The 21903-nt window shown below is 37.6% G+C and overlaps 1 protein-coding gene across 1 annotated transcript in view; it reads right to left on the bottom strand.

Annotated features, from left to right (window-relative positions):
• Nucleotides 1-21903, bottom strand: part of TMTC2 (transmembrane O-mannosyltransferase targeting cadherins 2) — a 518935-nt gene that overhangs the window by 205356 nt on the left and 291676 nt on the right. Inside the window, 1 exon segment of the mRNA XM_072655497.1 lies at nucleotides 14492-14606. Coding sequence (XP_072511598.1) covers nucleotides 14492-14606 — 115 coding nt within the window.

Here is a 21903-nt window from a genome sequence, read left to right as displayed (position 1 = left end):
ATTGAAGACCTAAACATAATGGTATTTACTGAGAAGATGATGTAAATAATAAAGACAAAAAAAGTGAAATCAGTAAGAGGAATAGATTTGGGAAGAAAAGATTAGAGGCTTAATTTTGGACATAATGAGTTTAAGATACCAGTGGAACATCAAGGTAGAGATGCCCAATGGGCAGTAGGAATGGTGTGATAATGCTTTAAAAAAACAAAAACCTGCAGACAAGTCAACACATCTGAGGATAGGAAAATAAAGATTGTTGGATTTGGCAATGAGGTCATCGGTAACCTTTGACTGAGATGTTTTAATAGAATAGAATTAACAGACTTATGCTTTAAATCCAGATAGTACTTCCTACCAGTGTGACTATAGGATAGCCATTTAAACTCTTTGGGACTCTGTTTCCTCATGTGTACAACGCAGGGGAATGGACTATAGGTCCTTTGAGGTGCCTTCCACCTTTATGTCTATGATCCCGAGTGTGACTGTATGGAGTTAAGGAGAGTCAATCATGTAGAAATAAAATCATTGAAGGAAGACATGGAGAGATGAAGGACAAGAGGAGGCCTTCTAGATCTGGGGAGACTTGAACATAATCATATGTAGAGAGGAAAGATCCCTGGTACTTTTCCATAGGAGAGATCAAAGGTGAACATGAGAAAGGATACTTTCTGGGAGACAGTCATGGCTTTGGTTGTGGTGGTTATTTTGCTGTGGTTATTGCAGTCATATCTGGCCCCAGTTGGGGTTTTCTTGGCAAAGATGCCAGAGTGGTTGCCATCTCCTTCTCCAGATCATTTTACAGATGAGGAAACAGAGGCAAACAGGGTTAAATGACTTGTCCATGATCCCACAGTTAGTTTAAGTGTCTAAGGTAGGATTTGAACAGATGCAGATGAGTCTCCCTGATTCTAAGTCCAGTGTTCTATCCCCTGTGCCACTCAGCTATCTGGAAGGTCTTATGATCTAGTCTGTACTAAAAAATTGTTTTAAAGTCATTAATGGAGACACTGACCTTTGTAATGAATAAGAATACTTATTCTGTAGCCAGGGAAGAAAGGCTTATTGGAAAGTATACCAGTTCAAAAGTCAGAAAACCTTGGTATGAATCTCTCCTTCACTACTTATAACATATCCCTAGTGTTCGGCACAGTGCCTGGTACATAGTAGACAATAAGCATCTACTGAATGACAGAAGGTATGATTTGAGGCAAGTTTCCTCATCTACAAAATGAAGAGTGTTGACCTGGATGATCAGTAGAGCTCTTTCTATTTCTCAATCTCCTTATCCCAAGTGGGCAATAAAGTTGAGAAACGATGAGGCACAAGGGAGGAGAACCAAAAGAGCTAAAGTTGGCTGGTCGCCATCTTCTCCCTGAAGTAGAAAGCTAAAGCACTTGTGTTAATGAGGTGAAGGGCAGAGTGGGGCCACATCGGGGTGAGGGCAGAGTAGAATGAGGTTAGGCATGAGGGAAGAAAATGTTTGGAACTGTTACTGCTGAGGATAAGGATCAAGATGAATGGAAGTTCCACCAGCCACAAGCATTCAGGGAAGGAGGCAAACTACGAAGAGGAGTGGGGAAAATCAGCTCATTTTTATGACCTTATTCAGAGATGTTCAGAAGCCCTAGGGCTGTTGTGGAGGAAAAAGTGGTGATAGGAATAACCTCCAAATGGAAATCTGAAAGTTGGGAATAACAAAAGTTGACAGAACCAAGGGATTCTGAAAATAATGGCCAAGTAGTATGTCCATCTGTATGTGTGTGTGTTCATCCTTTGTTGCCAAAGAAGACCATGCCATCAGAGAAATAATGATATGACTTGCACTTGACTTTGTTTTGAGTGAGGGAGGGCTGTGCAGGTCACCAGCCTCAGTTCTCCTCCAGAGCCATCTGAATCCAGTGACCAGATATTCATCAGGATGACTGGAGATGACCCACGATGAGGCAGTTGGGGTTAAGTGATTTGACCAAGGTCACACAGCTAGTGAGTGTCAAGTGTCTGAGGTGAAATTTGAACTCAGGTCTTCCTGACTCCTGCACTGGTGCTCTATGCACTGCACCACCGAGCTATCCCATGTCCATCTGTACTCTTCATAGGAAACAGTATGAGGTAGAGCACATTGAAAGACAGTAGAGAGGGAGATGATATAAAATAGAAAAATGAGCAGACACACTTTCATTAGCTGGGTTCAAAAGCACTAAAAGCTATTAGGTTTGGTGTCACTTCAGAGAACCACAAAAAATTCTGCCTAATGAATTTCGGGCAATGCACTTTACTCCCTGGTTCCTTTCTTTTTAAACAAACTCTAGCTACCACTTTTACAATATCTTGGGTTGGGGAATTTGGGGATTTTTTTTAAAAGTACTTTCTTCCATTGGAGCAAGGAGCTCTGGATGAGGAAATAGGCCAGTGTTCTGTAATGGATAGGCTTGGAGAATTGCCTGGGACATTGAGAAGCTGTGACTTGTCCAAGGTCATACAACTAGTAAGTTGTAACAATATAATTATATTACTTAATATGATAATAAGTCAGAGGTTAGACTTGAATACAGGTCTTTCTGATAGTGAGAGCCACTCTGTATCCACTAGAATATGCTGCTGCTGTTGGATTATGATAGGTAAATTGGGATAATATCACTGTGCTTTTTAAGAGAGGCATCATCATTCCAAAGTGTTAAATACTGAAAAGTATATATCCTTTATATTATTTCTCTGCTCTAGTCTCAATATTTCTATTTTAAATGATTGAATAATAAGTGTATTGAATTTCCTGCTAATTGTAACATCTTATAATGGTAGGAAATGCTCAATTTTGTGTGCAATTTAACTAGAGGAAATATAAATACTAATAATAGCCTATATTCCTACGAAGTTATATTGTTTAGAGGCAAACATGTTACCTAAATTGTGAGATTACTTGAATTTTAAAAAAGGGATTGGGATTTCCTAATGTAGAAATTCCTTCCATCAGTGCAGATCACAGTCCATGTCTGATTTAGTAGATCAGTCTTAGGAACTCGATGGGTTCTGAGGTCTTGACAGCTCCAAAGCTATGACCCACTGAATGCTTACTACAAAGCAGTGAGACAGACACATAGAGAGAGAAAGAGATAGAAAGAGGAGAGAGAGAGACAGAGACAGAGACAGAGAGAGAGAGACAGAGAGAGAGAGACAGAGAGAGAGAGGGAGAGAGAGAGAGAGAGAGAGAGAGAGAGAGAGAGAGAGAGAGAGAGAGAGAGAGAAAGAGAAGGAAACTAATGCTCAGGAAGTGCTTCCTATGTGCCAGGCATTATGCTAAGTACTTTACAATTATTATCTCACTTGATCACTGGATGTGACAAATTAGAATCCTTCTGCTTTTGGGGGGAGGGGGAGAGAACAAACATTTATTAAGAGCCTGGCACTTGACAAATTTATAACATTTGACCCATACAACAACTTTAGGGCAGTAGGGACTATCATTATCCTCATTTTACAGTTGAGGAAACTGAGGTGGACAGAGATTAAGTGACTTCCCCAGGATCATAAGGCCAAGTATGTCTGGTGCTGAACTTGAACTCCCATCCTCCTAACTCCAGCTCCAGGGCTCAATCCATTTCACCACTTAGCTAGAGGCAACTTCATTAAAGATCTCAGTACAACTTCCTTCAGTATTTTTTCCCCTCCTTGCTTTAAGAAAGTCCCTACATTGGAAAAATTTAAAAGACAAAAAGTACTTAAAAAACTAATCCAACCCACTAAATAAACCACTGAACTATATTTGACCCTATACACAATGGGGTGCAGATCTGCTACTGACACCACAGGGGCTGAACATCAAGGCTGGCTGCTTCTCATTCCTTGGAGAAGAAACACTTATCAAATAGATGGTTTGTGAATACTGGAGAAGCCAACGCTCCCATGGCATGCAGACAGTTGGAGTGCCCAAAGCCAGGCCTGTCTCTTAGTGATCACATCCCTGAAAGGGATTATAAACCAGGGAATCTCACTCTGGCAAAGACAGAGAAAAGATAAATAAAATCCAGGAATTTCAGCAGCATTGCCAGAGCCTAGGAAACAGTAAAGACAATTTGTGTTATGCAGAGGACGTTATGTGATGAACTGACTATAAAACTGGTCAATTTCAACTCCTTTGAGAGACATAGTGATTTTTATAGCCTCATGCTCACTGTGGATAGGCAGTGTGGTATGGTGGTTAGAGGGTAAGCCCTGGAATCAAGAGGACCTGGGTTATCTCTCCTAGGTACATACTGGCTTATATGACCACAGGCAAATTACTTAACATCTTAGGGTCTAAGGTAGGGGTGGGGAGCCTGCAGCCTTGAGGCCACATGTGGCCTTCTAAGTCCTCAAATATAGCCTTTTGAATGAATTCAAACTTCACAGAACAAATCGACCTAATAAACAGATAGACAAACTCTAAGGCAACATTCTGAGCTGTAAGTTACAGGTGGGTTGCCAACCATCAGTGGAGAGGTTACCAGAAAGGAAATTAGCCTGTGAGTCCTTGAAAGCATGAATTGTTTTTGTGAGGGTTTTTTATTTGTTTGCTTGTTTTTGTATTTCCAGTCTTTAGAACAATGACTGACACATGGTAGGCACTTAATAAATCCTAGTTGACTGAATATTCCCTACAAGGATAAAATGGGTGATTTATTCTAAACAAATATACTTGCTATAACACAGAAATTCACCAGAATGTATAGTGTGGTTGTCCCTTGACAATAGCAATGTAAGGAGATTCTGCTGCATGATAAGGAAATCGTATTTTTAAAAAAAAGTGTACACCACCTTCAAAAACAGGGCATACAGGCAGCTCCCAACTTCACTGTCGTTTGTGTTCAGTCATTTTTCAATTACGTCTGATTCTTCGTGACCCCATTTGGGGTTTTCTTGACAATGATAATGGAATGACTTGTCCTTACCTTCTCCAGATCATTTTACAGATGAGGAACTGAGGCGAATAGGGTTAAATGACTTGCCAAAGGTCACACAGCTAGTGTCTGAGGCTGGATTTGAACTCACAAAGATGAGTCTTCCTGACTCCGGACCCAGCACGCTGACACTAACCTTATTGGGGCTCAGATTCTGCCTCAGACTCATATTAAGAAGGTGCAAGTCACCTAGCTGCCCAGTTCCCAACTTAGGGATGAGCTCTTAACTGAAAGTGTGTTTGTAAATGGATAGTTCATGATTCAGAATTCATTTAATCATAGGAAAAAAATATTATAAATGCCATATTCATATTATAAATATTTCATAATATTATAAAATATTATAAATGACCAACACAGAAAAAACATTTACCTCATAATTCGCCTGGCGTATAATAATAGCTAACAATCATCCTAATCAGTGTGCCCATGAAAAAAAAATATGTTCAGAATTCAACTTTATTATGCCAAGAGCAAAATATTATTCATATTGATAGTGAAAACACTTCCCCATTACCAACACAATAGTAGCATGGGGCTGGTATGGGAGGAAGAGAATGCAGCTGGCATAAGGTACAAGGATTGGAGGACCTTGGGCGCAGGCGATGGAGGTAGTGGTGTAGAACTGAGATGAGGTCTGGGAGAGGCACAGAAATAGACAATAGACTTGAAGGAAACTGAGGGGTCCCTTACAGTAGTTTCCCTTCTTTTCTCCTCATTTGTTTCACTGTTCTTTATTCCCTTTTGAGAACATCTCTATGTGGGACCTTTCCCCAGAAATCCAATTTCTTGGCTTCCAAGATTGGCTAACCCTTCTTCCAACACTATGAGGGTGGCCAAACCCCAAGTTTAATTCAGGAGCTTTTCCTGCTGTTCTTCCATACTTGATGCAAGTACAGATGCCTATGTAGGCCAGAAAGGATCATGACTGTTAGCTATAGTGAAAAGGAAACTGCAGTAATCAATCAATCCATAATATTTATTAAGCTCCATTTGCTTTACTCAGGCCAGCTCCCCCAATTTCTTTTTAAAACAGTCTGATACTTATCCCAAGAAGCAGCATAGAGTATTATATCACCCTCCTCTTCCTTCTGAGCAACATGGTGGATAAGGAAGCTGGCTTGGAATTAGAAAGACCTGAGTTTAAATTCTGCCTCAAATTCAGACTAATCATTTGACCCTAGGCAGGTGATTTAATTTCTCTCAGTCTTAGCTTTTCCAACTAAAAATGGGGATCACAATAACCCGGTTGTTGTGAAGAGACAATAGGATACCATGGAAAGATGGTAAATAAGATAGGTGAAAAGGGAAGAGAGAAAAGGCATACTGAATGAGGGGATCCTAGACAGTAAGGGAAAAGAAGTAGAGAAAAAAAAACAATGACAGCTTAATGGGGCAGCTAGGTGGAGCAGTGGATAAAGCACCAGGTCTAGAGTCAGGAAGACTCATCTTCCTATGTTCAAATCTGGCCTCAGACACTTACTAGCTGTGTGATCCCAGACAAGTCACTTCACCCCATTTGCCTCAGTTTCCTCATCTGTAAAAGGAACTGGCAAAAGATATGAAAAATCACTCCAACATCTTAGCTAAGAAAACCTTAAATGGGGTTCCAAAGAGTTGGACATGACTGACAAAAGGCTGAACTTGAAAAGCTTAAAACTTCACTGAACTTTTAGGACACGTGTGTGTGTGTGTGTGTATGTATGTATCCTTGAACATACATATGTGTGTATAGTAGGTATTAGAACTCTAAAAAATCTTAACCCTCAATGATTTTAGAGGATTGTATAAGGTTCAGAGATTAAGTAATTTGTCCATTGCCCTCTAACAAGAGTAATAATGTTTTATTAAAATGTATTTTAATAATATTTTAGTTTGCAAAGCAATATGTATACATATACATGTACGTATATATGTTTTATATATTATATGTATATATGCACATGTATTATATTATATATGCTATACACATATATTTGTATGTATTTTATATGTGTATATGTTATGTGTATGTATATATGTGTGTTCATATACATATACATATATATATACACTATATAAATGAATGATGAGAATCTACTTTCAAAGCCAGAGTTCTAATACCTACAAAAATCATATATCCTTGCCACAATGTTATAAGATCTTGAGTTTCCTGTATCCTACATTAGCAAGTCTCCCTTCATGCTGCTAAAAGTGTTTAGAAGCTAAGCCTAAGATGTAGCGCAAAGGATAACACAAAACAATATCACTCTATTTCCTCCTGGGTATGGAAAAATCAACGCAAAGACCACAGTGAACAGTTGGAAAGCTTTAAGGGGTTGCTGGGAAGAGAACACACAACACATTTACAACTGTTCATTTTTCATCACAAGGATGGGATAATGACACTTAATTTTTCATAATGCAAAGCTTCCTTCTGAGAAAACAGAAATTAAGTTACTTGAATCTTGCCAAACATCACCAGAATGAGATTTCTCCATTTAAACAACTAAGAATGCTTTTGGCCATTAATGAAACTTCCAATCAATTTGAAGTTAAACCAAACAAAAGAAATGAACATGCGATGAGATAATAAACCTCTTTATAAGCCTCTTTCATGTCCTTTCTAAATGCTAAACTGCTCACCTCTCTCCATAAATTTACCTGTAGTGTTCTAAATGGAAATGACTGTAAAATCCAATATCATTTTAATAGGGATTCAAAGACTTTCTGCAACCTTCCAGAATATTAAATAATTTAACTCATATTCCATGTGTTACTTGAATAAAAATGTCTATGTGGCCTAGAAAGTACCAATTCAAGCCAATCCTGAGATGACGCTTTCACCACAGAACTAATATAATATTGGGAATACTTCAGGCTTTGCTATCAGTCCCAGATATCATACCTCTTTCTCTCTCTCTCTCTCTCTCTCTCTCTCTGTCTCTCTCTCTCTCTCTCTCTCTCTGTCTCTGTCTCTCTCTCTCTCTGTCTCTCTCTGTCTCTGCCTCTCCTTTCTTTCCCTCCCTCCATATTCATAGACATACAAAATATATTTATACATATATGTGTGTGTGAGTGCATACACATATGTATATATGTCTGTATATACATATGTCTGTTTTAGTTCAGGGGACTCCAATTTGATCTGGGTCTGAAAACCCAAGAAACAGCATGGTAACAAGCAAGGACACAACTTATGCAGTCAGGAGACATGGTTTCTAATATCAGTTCTGTAACCAACTGGCTGTGCAACCCTAGGTAATTTAATCATTGTGGGAAACAGTTTCCTCCTATTAAATGAGTGAACTGGGTGAGATTAGGTATTGATGTTCTCCTTCCTTCTCCTTCTCCCCTTATGTTCTATTTATCTGTACTCATGCTGAATCTTCAAAGTAGAATATGAGCTCCTTAATACTCAATGACAGAAAAGATGAAGGAAGACAGGTGCACACATACTTCTGGTAGAGCTGAAAATTTCCATTCTGAAAAGGGCTTTAGAATTATGCTAAAAAATGATAAAATGTCCATAAAACCCTTTGATCCAGAGTTCCTCATGCTAAGCATATACTCCAGGGAAATTAGAGATAGAAAGTTAGTTCCATATATATTAAAATATTCATTTAGACTGGTGAATTCACGTGTGGTGGTGAGATGAAGGCGTAGCATAGAATAGGAAACAAAGTAGAGAGCTATCAATGGGAGAATGGTGAAGCAAACTGGGACACATGAATGGAATGGAATGTCATGTCACTTAAAATGATGAAGACAGAGAAAAACTAGGTGACTTGGGGGGGGGGGTGAACAGGAGATCCCTTACTACATTCTGATAAGCTCTTCCATCACTCCCAGTCAACAAGATGAGATTTTGTTGTTCGGATCTTTTTGAAAGAATCCTTCTCAAGGAGGTATACAAGCTCTCTCGCTAAAAGGACACGTAGAGTTCCTCCAACTGGTACCCAACGCCTGGGGTTGCCTTTAACATGGCAGTCGATAGAGAGCAAGGGAGAAAAATCATCCTTTCAGCATAATCTATAAGTGCTTACTGTGACCACAGCTTACTCCTTCTTTTTTCATGTAGTCTCTCTACCTTGGATTTCAAGAATAAAGCATGAATAGGTGTAACTTTTTCTGGCCCATGCCTATGAAATGCAAACCCAGAAGATTTCAGATGCAAAAGAAGAAAGAAAAAAAAACCTGAGGGCTTTGGGAAATGTATGACTACAAAGATTTTCTTGGATAAGTCATTCATTCTCAGTTGAAAAACAATGAGAGAGAGAGACAGAGAAAGAGAGAGAGAGGAAGGGAGGGAAGGAGAGAGAGAGACAGAGAGAGAGACAGAGAGACAGAGACAGAGAGAGACTATTTGTGTGTATGTGTATCTTGTCACAGACCTCATTCCAACCCTCCACATATACATGCACAGCCCATAGTCTAAGCAATCCCCCAGGGACTATTCAGCCCCTTTCCTTCAATACTTCGCAACTCTTTGGATCAATCCACGGAGGAGCTTCTATTTTTCATTCCCAGGCTGGCTACTTGACAAGAAGACTTAAGTAAATTACTTGATTAAAGAAGGTTGGAGAAAACACTAAAGAAGAAGCTCGTGTAATCCTAGCCCAGAGTCAAAATTTTAAAAACAGAAGAACATACATGGATGGGGGAATCATCAAACAACCAAAGCTACCTAATGATGTACAAAAATTCTCAACATCCCCCACCTCCTCCTAACCAATGGCTTTCAAGAAAGGCTAAAGAGTGAAAGTGTCATCAATTTGGCTTTTCTCTATTGTGGAATGGATGTTTCCTTAAGTGCCCAATAAATGTCTGTTACTAACTTTCACTTTCACATTCCAGTATGGAAACTAACTCCGGTAATGCAGATCAGCATCCACTCAGCAACTTGCAGTCTTAGATAATTTTGAGGAGTAATTGAGACATTAAATGACTTGCTCATGGGGAATAAAATAATGGTATTGCAACATCAATAACGAGAATAGCATTTATGTAGCCTTTTAAGGTGTGTAAATTTCCTTAAAATATTATCACATTTGATCCTTGCAACAGTCCTTGAAGGTAGGTGCTATTATTTCACCCATCTTACAGTTATGGAAATTGAGGAAGACAGTTTAAGTGACATAGGATGGGAGGGAAGGACAGAGGGAAGGAGAGAGGCAGGAGGGAGGGAAGGAGGGAGGCAGGAAGGAAGGAAGGAAGGAAGGAAGGAAGGAAGGAAGGAAGGAAGGAAGGAAGGAAGGAAGGAAGGAAGGAAGGAAGGAAGGAAGGATGGAGGGAGGGAGGGAAGGAAGGAAGGAAGGAAGGAGGGAAGGAGGGAGGGAAGGAAAGAAGGAGGGAAGGATGGAGGGAGGGAGGGAAGGAAGGAAGGAAGGAGAGAGGGAGGGAGGGAGGGAGGGAAGTAAGGAAGGAAGGAAAGATTTCTTAAGAACTTAATATGTGCCAAGAACTTTAAAAACATTATCTCATTTGATCCTCACAACAGTCCTATCTTGTAGGTGTTATTATCTCCATCTGACTGTTGAGGAAACAGAATTTAAGTGACTTTCCCAGGGTCACACAGTTGGTATTTAACTCAAATTTCCTGGCTCCAGCTCAGAGCCCTATTCACTGCACTATCTGACTCCTTCACTGTGTCTACAGTAGGACTTTTACCTGAAACCAACTTTGTTCCTACACCATGCTGCCTTTGAGTCTTTGTAGGACTTTCATGTACTTTTCAAGATAATTAAGCTAATAAGTCATAGAGGGAAGGAAGACATCCACACATGCAGGCCTGTAGGTTTGGCATGAGGGACACCCAGTCCAGCAGAAGCAGGACCGTGATTTACTTACTTACTCCTTTTACAACCTTGGATAAGTCACTCTGGGCCTTATTTTCAACATCTCTCGAACAAGGGGATATGGAGAGGATTTGATGACCTCTAAGGTCCCTTCTAGTGCTAAATTAATCTATGGAGATGATTAAGCTTCATCCCATGTCCATTTTCTACTTTCCAAAGGGTCACAACAGATTGTGTGAGGAAAACATAAAGGCAGACCCAGGTTTGACTCACTACATCTAATACTGCAAATTTGTTCAGCATCATACAGGACTATTAAGGGTTTTGGATGTGATTACTTGGTGTAGGGAATTCCTCTACCAGTCTTCTCACCAACTGAATGCTAGACAGCTGTCTGGGACCCTCAAAGGATGAGTGACTCATCCAGGGTCAAACAGCCAGTACGTATCAGAGGAAAGACTTGGACCCAGGTCTTTTGGACACAGAGTCTGGCATTGTCTCCACTAGCCATTTTGTCTCTAATTTTATAATTAATATGTAAATGCTGATATTTCTTTGGGATAAAATAAAACTAACCAAGTCCTTGTGATTACCATCCATTTAAGTAGCATCCATATCAATTTCTTTTTACTATTTCCAAAAAGAACAATGTTTGTAATTTAGAAAATTTTAGGATTAAGGGAATCTGGAATAAAATCAAACCTGAGTAAAGACACAGCAGACGTACTGAAGTGTGTCTGAACTGCATACAGCCAGACCAATAGTGTGAAATCACAATAGAACCCTGTTATAACTAATATCCGGTGAAGATGATATATGCCACATCATGTCCTCAAAGCATAATTATGAGGAGAAGGGGGAGATGAGAGGCATGAACTGTCATGTTCATCATCATACATGGTTGGGAAGTTGATTGGTTTTGCTTAAACGTTTTTTAATTTGTTACATCTCAGGATTCAATAGATATGATATAAAATCAAAAGGCACCCAAAACTTTTTTTTTGTCAATCAATCAATAAGTACTTATGAAGCGTGCCAGGCAACGTGCTAAGCTCAGGGGTTACAATGAAAGGTAAAAGATCGTCCTTTCCCTCAAGGAGTTCTCAGTCTAATGGGGGAACAACAGTAAACAAATATGAACAAATAAGCTACGCATGGGACAAAAGAAAAATAATCAACAAAGGTAAGCACTAGAATTATGGGAGATTGGGAAATGCTTCCTGTAGAAGATAGGAGTTTTACTTGGGACTTGAAGGAAGTCAAGGAAGCCAGGAGGAAGAAACGAAAAGGGAGAGCATTCCCGGGGCATGGGAGACAGCCAAAGAAAATGTCTGGATAGGAGCGGCAAGTGGAACAGTGTCACTAAATTGAAGAATATTTAGGGGTGGGGCGGGGGGTGGTGTATAAGGTGTAAGAAGACTGCAAATGTATGAGGGAGGAGGAAGGGTAAATGATGAAGGGTCTTAAATAGTAAAGAGAGGATTTTACATTGGGTTTTAGAGGTAACAGGGAGCCACTGAAGTTTAGATAGGGAGGACACATAATATTTTTTAAAAGTATAACAAATATCATAAAAACCTAATATAAATAAAGAATGATTTTTTTTAATATTTCTATTCCCCCAGCACTGGCATCAAAAGGCTCCCACAATGTTGACTTTTACATTGCTTTTAGAGGATGACAAAAAAATAGGGTGTACTACATCATGTTAGTAAATATCATGTTCTCTTCACTAATGATCCTCTTTATTAAGATACATAATCAAGAGCTGATTACACTGTATTACATTTACTGAAGTTCTGAATTAAATATCTGAATTTTTGAATCTAGTAAAATCCTAATGGAATACAACTCAATATGGAACTACCTGTAAAATACTATTTAGAACAGCCTGGCTAAGAAGCATCTATTGCAGAAATTAAATTATACATATTGTGCATCTATTAAACTTGAAATCAATTCTGTTTCAAGTAGTAATGAGTACTGGAGTCAAAAGGTGGATGGTTGAATATGTATTAATAAAATGTGACAGTGTGAAATCATAGTGAGTGATAGCACATCTACTTTGTCCTAGGACGTTATTATGATTGAAAAGAAAAACTGACATGTGAACATAAATCTATTCATCCCAGATTCAAATGAACACTCTTTTGCCCAGCACCAGATTTGTTTCTTCATTTGTTTCAATGTGGCTATGAGAATAAAAGATTGAATATATTATTAAATGAAAATACGTTATACATTATTCTTTTAAAAGCAGATATATACATGGGATTATATGTGTGCATATTTGTATATGTATGTATATTTGTATATGTATGATCTGTATGAACACTATACTATTTCACTAATGTCAAGATAAAATGATGTTTTGTAGAAAGATTTAGGACATATATTAGCACTCATCTGAGCAGTGTTTTCTTGCAAGAGACTGTCAGCTCAGCCTAATAATCCTACTGATTATCTTTTTAACATAATTCTACAGCATGAGCCCATAGGAAAAAAGGTCAACAATGTACATGAGCCACTTAACCCACATCCTTCTCTCATTTTTCTGATTAAATCCCTGGTTATCCTCTCTCTGTGTATACATTTTTTAAATAACTTTTTTATTATTTTTTTATCCTTCAGTTTGAAAGCTTTATATTGGAAGCTGGCCATTTTTGAATGAGAATAATTCCAGCATTCACCTCTAACACTAACAGCTGGGAGAAAAGAGACTTTCAAGGAACACTTCAATTGAGCATAGTGACTTAAAAATCATTGAGATAAGCCAGATGCTTTCAGTTTTGACCTTTGGTGATTCAAGGCAGGGAACTTTCTCTCTAGGGTTTGGCCTTTTGGATATTCTTCCCAATAGAGCATATAAAGAAATTGGCCCTAGTGAATTCTGTGGTAAAGGGTACTGACTTTGGACTAAGAGGGCTTGGATTTAAATTCCATCTCTGATAATAATATGCTAAGCAATGTTGAGTAGGTCACTTCATTGCCTGGGCCTCAGTTTCTTCATATGTAAAATGTGAAGGTTAGGCTAGATTGGTCTGATAGGGTTAATAGTATCAGAGCATAATACCAAATCGATGTGTATATGTATGTACGTGTGTGAATACAGACATACATATACACACATATATGAAAGCATATTTATATATATGACTTTTAAATTATTCCTTACATAGTGCCTATTTACATTGCTTGACGTAAATATTTTTAAAAATTTGAACGTGTGTGTGTACACAGACACACACACACACACACATATATATACATATACACACATATATACACTCTATATATAGATAGGTATATGAATGAATGAAAAAACATTCAGCAACTGTCATATGAAAAACACAAAGAAACCTGGATCTTAAAAAAGTTGGAAACTAATCATTTACTATTATCACTGCTTTTAGCATCAGTTTTATGAAAAATAGCTTATATAGACTCCCGAATACATCTATGTAAAACATGCATAATGGTGCTTAATAAGGCCCCAAGGCTAGGGATGAGAAAAGGGACAGGGATTATCACTTTTAACTGAGGTAATTTTGAAGCTGCATAAGTCATGTGTATTTCTCCTGTCAAAAATAAAAACAAAATCTAGATACAGTTGATTGGGCCCCATACAAAGAGAGTCTGTACCTTCCCCCCCACCCCATTGTGGTGAGGGAGGTGATGCCTGGAAGAAACATCATTACTTAGCTACCTAGCATCATTTCCATTTCCAGAACTTTTATCAATCATCCCATGGACCATGGTGTGCCTGAAATGTATACTCACAGATTATAGAGCATATCCGCCATGTTGCTGCGGTAGTACAAAGCATTTCTATAGGCGTTCTCGGCTTCAGAAATCTTGCTCTGGCTCTTGAGGACATTTCCAAGGTTACCCCATGCTGCCAAGAAGAGAAAACAATACTCAGGCAGAGCTGGGACCTACTGACATGGGATAAAGTATCAGAAAACTGACAGGTTATCTTGGGGGAGGGGAACCTTCCCATGACATTTGTAAAGGGGAAGTCCTTTCCCAAGTATGCTACCACTTCATCAGACCAAGATATGAAAAACAAATAAGATACAAAAATATTTAGGATCATTGTTATTTCTCAAAACAATTCTACATTATGAAAAATCCATTATAGGGCCAAGAATAATGTTATCCTAAGAGCTTCCAAGAAAGACCTAGGATCAAAGTTCTAGAGCTAGAAGGAAATCCAAAGACTAACTACAGACAATGGAAACTGGAAATGAGAACCTCAGAAATCATAAAAATTATTATTTATTAGCTGAAAATAACAATGGCTGATTTTTCTTATCAATTTATATAAGGTTTGCCAACACTCCTCATACATACTTGCACTCATTCTTAGCCCTTTCTGATATGGCTTCTGACCCCATCACGTGACTGAAATTGCTCTCTCCACAGTTATCTTCCTTTTGTTAGTTATATATTGAATTGATTCAATACAGGTAGTTAAATATCCTAGTGGGTAGAACATTAGGCCTGAAGTCAGGAGGACCTGAGTTCAAATCTGGCCTGGGACCGTTAGTAGCTGTGTGACCCTGGGCAAGTCACTTAACCTCTATTTGCCTTAACCCACCAGAGAAGGAAAATGGCAAACCACTCCAATATCTTTGCCAAAAAAAGCCCATGGACAATACAGTCCATAGGGTCATGAAGAGTTGGATACAACTTAACAACAAATTAATTCATTGTACTTTTAAAAAGAAAAGCACGCTATATATAATAGAAGCAATTGCATATGTGATCCAATTTTCTGTTCCACTTTGCATATGGAATTTAATTTTTTTTTTTTTTTTGGAGTTTAAATTCAGAAAAAAAAAATGCTCATTTCTCCCACCCCACTAAATATACTTAGGGCAGCTTAGGTGGCATAGTGCATAGAGCACTGGGCCTGAAAACAGAAAGATCCAAGCTGGAAAACCTAAATTCAAACCCAGTCTCAGACAGTTACTATCTGTGTGACCCTGAGCAAATCAGTTAACCTCTGTTGGCCTCAGTTTTTTCAACTGTAAAACAAGATAATAATAGCACCTCCCTCCCAAAGTGGTTCTGATAATTAAATGAGTTCATATTTATAAAGTGCTAAGCACAATGCCTAGCACAAAATAGGCACCATATAAATGTTTACTGTTGCTACTATCACCATCATCATTATTTTTATATATCACGGACAATACTAGGTATCCTGATTTATCTGTACGATTAAAGTTGTAGCTGGCATCTCGTAATGGAAGATCAAAAATAAACCTGTCAACTAGCCATTAAAGCGTGGATTTGAAGTGTGTACTTTATGGTTCATGTAGGAGTTCATTCTAGGCAAAAAAGAAAAATTCTCCCTCATCAACAAGCCTTCTTTCATAGATAATTGCTTCTTCATACTGCATTTAGTCGAACAGAGTTTAGCTTTCTTGGGAGCTGCCAACCCTAAAAGTGAAACTATCGCTCACTTTTGTTTATATGACAAATAGATTCTGTCAATGTTTCCACACATTCAAATACTTGTGTGATTTATTATATATTAGATGCAGAACCACACTTGCAAAGATACCATGATGGAAAGATCAGAGATGCAAATATTAAGCTACTGTGAGAGAAGATCCAGAAAATAAAAATCCTCATTTCCCTCCAAGTGACTAGTAATTAATTCTTGGGACACAAGGTGTTTATCCACTCCATCCAATCAAAAATATGAGGAGTGAACAATTTTATGGCTGAGTGGAGAAGAGAAAAACATTTTTAAAAAATTGAATACCTGATATAATTATAAGAGAAAAGGGGAAAGGGGAAAGTTATTCAAATGTGAAATGTGGGGAAAAGGCAGTAGTTAAAAAGGGGGTTATAAGACAGACCATTTAGGCTGAAACAACGGGTCAAGCTATGATGTTACCCAGATAATCAAGGTAACTAACTTAACAGAGTAGAAAAAAGTGTTGAATATGGAGTCGGGAGAACTGGATTCAAAGCTGCTACTGCTGCTGTATGAATGTTGATGTAATTGGTGTTGTTTCATTTTGTTTTGTTTGGGAGGTTGGGGTTTTTATTTGTTTGTTCTGTTTTTTTAATCTAATGCAACCAGTGGGCATGGTGGATTGAGCATTGGACCTGTAGTCTGGAAATCAGTTGTTGTTCAGTTGTGTCCAATTCTTCATGACACCATTTGTTGAGGTTTTCTTGGCAAGTATACTGGAGTGGTTTGCCATTTCCTTCTCCAGCTCATTTAACACAGGAGGAAACAGGCTAAAGGGAGTTAAGTGACTTGCCCAGGGTCACACAGCTAATAAATGTCTGAGGCCAGATTTGAACTCTGGAAGATGAGTCTTTCTGAACACAGGCCCAGCATTCTATGGATTGTACCACCTAGTTGCCCCTAGTCAGGAATTCAAATTCGACCTCAGACACTTTTTAGCTTTGTAACTCAAAGTAAATCACTTAACCTCTACCTCAGTTTCCTTATTGTAAAAATGGAGATGATAATAAAAATAATAATTTAATAAAATAAAAATAATAAATGGAGATACCTCAAAGGGCTGTTGTGAGAATAAAATGAGATATTTGTAAAGCACTTTGTAAGTCTTAAAATGCTATATACAAATGATAACTTCTTATTCTTTTGACAAGTAACTTGACCTATTTAGCATTTAGATTCTTCCATCATAAAAGGAAAAGGGTAGACTAGCTAGTCTTCTGAGGTTCTTTTCATTTTCAGATTGGTGATCCTATGATTAATTCTGTGAAAGAATAAAACTGACTGGTTGCTACAGATGCATGAAGACATCAAGATGTTTTAGATAACGGTCTGTAACTCCTAAGAAGTGTCTGTAACAAGCCCTGAAACCAAAGAAACAATATCCAGCCTGGTGACATGGTGATTAGACAAAATACATTGTTTACCATATGAAAACATGCATAAGAATACTTACCTGGAAATATTATTTATAGCATGAGAGATACAGTATTACATAGTAAGTAGAGAATCAGTCCTGACTCTAACACCTCCTGGCTGTGTGATCCTAGACACATTCTGTCTGCCTTTTCAGAATCCTAGACTATGAAATGTAGCTCAAGTTCAGAGATGCATTAGTAAAGGGAGTCTCCTCACTGAAAGTTGCTTCCGCCCTTGACATCATGGAACCAGTCTGAAAAAACCAATATATTGATGATATATTTTATAGGTTATCAATTCCATTTGAGGGGGACAACTGAAAAAAATTAAACTGTTGATATCTAGTCTTCAAATCCAGTTCCATTTTTGGGCAGTCATTTTAAGACATGTCTGACTCTTGTCCCTATTTGGGGTTTTCTTGGCAAAGAGATACTGGAGTGATTTGCCATTTCTTTCTCCAGTTCATTTTACAGGTGAGGAGGCTGAGGCAAACAGGGTTAAGTGACTTGTCGAGGATCCTAAAGCTAGTAAGTATCTGAGGCTGGATTTGAACTCAGGAAATTGAGTCTTCCTTCAGACCCAGCCCTCTATCCACTGTGCCATTTGCCTGCCCCAAATTCAATGGGAAAAAATTAAATGTTGGGTTATCGATTAAGTGGGACTTTTAAAATTAACTCTAAGGTACCAAATAAACATTATTTGGAATTCATCTCTTCTCCTTAGAGTTTTTCTTCTTTTACACCAAAATCACAAGAAAAGAATGGAAAGACAAGACGGGCAGCCCCCTTTTTGTAAGTTCAATTAACAAAAGATTTTGTTTTCAAAAGAAAGTTTCACCATCCAAAGCAAGGGTCCTTAACCTTTTTGGTGTCATAAACCTCTTTGGCAGATATAATGTGTTTAAATGCATAAAAATATGAATTATAAAGGAAATTAATCATATTCAAATACAGTTATCAAAATACATACTCAAAAAAGGTTTACAGACCACAGATTGAGAACCAGTGGTTAAAGGACATGGAGACCAAAGCAGTTTTTCTTTTGGTAATAGTTCTGTCCTGGGTAAGAAAGTAGCATAAAGAGAGATGGTTGGTCAAATTTTGTACTTTTTACCCAGGACCCTTCTTGAGCAAAACATCACGCTATTCTAAAATGTGCTGAAAATTTACGACTCAGTTTTCTTATCTATAAAATGGATTAGATTGAAGTTTTCCAACTTCTCTAAATCTGAAGATTTCTTTCACGGCAACCTATGGTGTCTCTTCTTGCTAATTTTAATAATAATAAGCCTCTTTGGTCAATGGAGACCAAATTGGGGGCAATACAGACTGACTAATAATAGCAATAATGTGGTTATCTTTCTTATGATATTTTACGAGTCATTTTCATCTCTGTTAGAAGAGGTAATGAAAAGATGACTCAGCACTTGAGAAAGTTATTTCTAAAACTATCAACCTGGAAACATTTTTAATGGATATAATTATTTTTAATTCTGTAATTATGTTTAATTTTGGAAGCAAACTAAAATTATCTTTAAGAATGAAACATATAGGATTATTTATAGTCTATAGTCATATCTATAGTCATAGTCTTAGTATTGGAAAATTTCTCTGAGGTCATTTGGCTTAACCAAATCATTTTACAGATGAGGAAACTGAGGCTCAGACATTCAGCAAATCTATGGATAACATATACTGATCAAAGAGAATTCCTCTGTAATTGGTGTAATACATGAACACCTCTCAGTTCATGCCATTTTTTCATCCAGGTGTGAAAAATTGTTTAAAAAAAAAACTATTTTGTTCTCTAGCAACATGATCATTTTGGTCTAATTTACTTGACCATTTTAATCATGGTCATTTAAGTCTAATTGTAAGGGGAGAGAATTTGTACCCAGATCTTTAGGCAGCTAGGTGGATAGAGTGCCAAGCCTGCAGTCAGAAAGACTCATCTTCCTAAATTCAAATCTGGTCTCAGATTCCTAGCTGTGTGATCCTGGGCAAATCACTTAACTCTGTTTGCCTCAGTTTCCTCTTCTGTAAAAAGAGCTGGAGAAGGAAATAGCAAACCATTCCAGTATCTTTGCCAAGAAAACCCCAAATAGGGTCAGAAAGAGTCAAATATAATGAAAAATGACTGAACAACACCTCCAACTAGAGAGACAGTAATATTTCCACTTTACCATGATCTGATTTTTCATCATTTTCAACACAAAAAAAGTACTAAGCACTTGTAAACCTTTAAAAATAGTATTATTTTGATATTCATTTTCATGTGTTTTACTTGTATAATAAATAAAAACTATTTCATTCTTATACTAAGAATATGTTGCCAGATTTTTTTTTTTTTTTTTAGTGATTTGGGATAGTAGGTAGTATGATGAATAGAGCACCAAGCCTGGAATCAGGAAGTGCTGGTTCAAATCTGGCCTCAGACATTTACCAGCTATGTGACCCTGGGCAAGTCACTATACCTGTTTGTCTCAGTTTCCTCATGTATAAAATGATCTGGAGAATGAACTATTCCAGTATCTTTGCCAAGAAAAACACAAAAGGGGTCTTCAGGAAAAATCAAACTGAACAACAAAAATATTGATTTCTGATTATCTACATGTCAAAAGTCTTTTAAAAAGCAAAAGTGTCTAAAATTCAAATAAAATAATTTTCCGGACAAATAGGAAAAAATGCTTTCGTAATTAGCACAGAAATCAAGTGTGGTGGCATAGTCCCATCGTCCCTGCTGTTGAAGAGGCTGAGACTGGAGGATCGCTCAGGAGTTCTGAGCCACAGTAAGACTAATGCTAATCAGGTGCCAGTACCAGTATGGTAGCTGCAGAAGCAGAGGATCAACAGACTGCCTAAGAAAGAGTGAACCTGCCGTGACTGGAAAAATGGAGCAGGTTAAATCTTCTATGCCAATCAGTTCTGGAATCAGGTCCATGGTTGGCCATTGTCTTTCTAGCCTGGTGAGACAGGGAATAAGTTCATTTTTTTATTCATGTCTGACTGTTCATGACCTCATGTAGGGTTAACTAGGCAAAGATGCTGGAGTAGTTTACCATTTCCTTCTCCAGATTATTTTACGGATGAGGAAACTGAGGTAAACATGGATAAGTTATTTGTTCATGACCACAGAGCTAGTTGAGGCCAGATTTAAACTCAGGAAGTTGATTCTTCCTGACTCCAGGCCTAATATTTCTCAAATGCACCATCTAGTTGCCCAAAATATAGGCATACATATCTCAAAAATGAAAAATAAAAATTATGGTAAATCAGAGAAAATCTTATATAAAATAAACTACTCCTGCCTTCTCCTACCCTCTTGGAAAATAACAAAAATTTTATTTTCTTTATTTCTATATGCAAAGACTTAAAGTTTATTTCAACTATGATGAGTTAGTGCCCTTTTCTCTAATATTTAGACAGAACTACTAGTTTTCCTATCAAAAAAAGTTAAATTGATCTCAATAAAACATTCCACTTGATTTTTTCTCCTGTTTTCACAAAAAAAAGAGAAAGGATTCGTCCATTTCACATTTGGATTATACAGTGTATAGGACTACATAGAAATTTATTTTTGCTTTATTTCAGGACTAAAAGTTTATTTAAACAAAATTTAAAATAATTCAAAAAAGAAAGAATAGATGAATAAGTCATATTCTGTTGCAAGAATGAAAATGGATTTATAACAGATATTTGGAGTTGCTTCATGTCCTAGAATTCCTCTCTGAATGAAGACATAGACTACATAAGCCTGGAAAAGCTAGAGGCAGGGATTGTTAAAGATATACTTTCATGGTCACTCAAGACCACAACGATAATAATTTGCTCACCTACTAGTTTATTGCCATTATATCCCAAGAAAAGAAGAGAAAAGGTTATGGGAGACACTACGTCTTCACACATAGGGCTCTCTGATTCCTACAGTTCTCTAAGAACTTGCATTGTACTGAAAGGGAGTGAGCATGTTCATTGAACTTTTAAGCACAGTCCTCAAAACAAAAGTGAAAATTAAAACCTTTTGTACTGTAATGGATAGAGGGCCTGAGAGAGTCAGGGAAATATGAGTTCAAATTCCGCCTCCTCCAAATGCTAACTGTGTGAGGCAAGTTCACTCACTAAGCCTCTAAATGAACTTTCTCTCTAAGACTATAAAGTACATTTCTGAATTGGTCAGGAGGAAAAAAGTTTCCGAACACAAGTGAAAATACAAGTATAGGCCACCCTTACCTTCATTCCACCTGGAAAGATTCTGAAACAGTACCAAACTCAGGATTTTCTTTTAA

This window comes from Notamacropus eugenii, chromosome 3 (assembly GCF_028372415.1).
Source record: "Notamacropus eugenii isolate mMacEug1 chromosome 3, mMacEug1.pri_v2, whole genome shotgun sequence".
Classification (NCBI taxonomy): domain Eukaryota; kingdom Metazoa; phylum Chordata; class Mammalia; order Diprotodontia; family Macropodidae; genus Notamacropus; species Notamacropus eugenii.
Note: the sequence above shows the minus strand (reverse complement) of the source record. Positions and strands in the feature narration are given on the sequence as shown.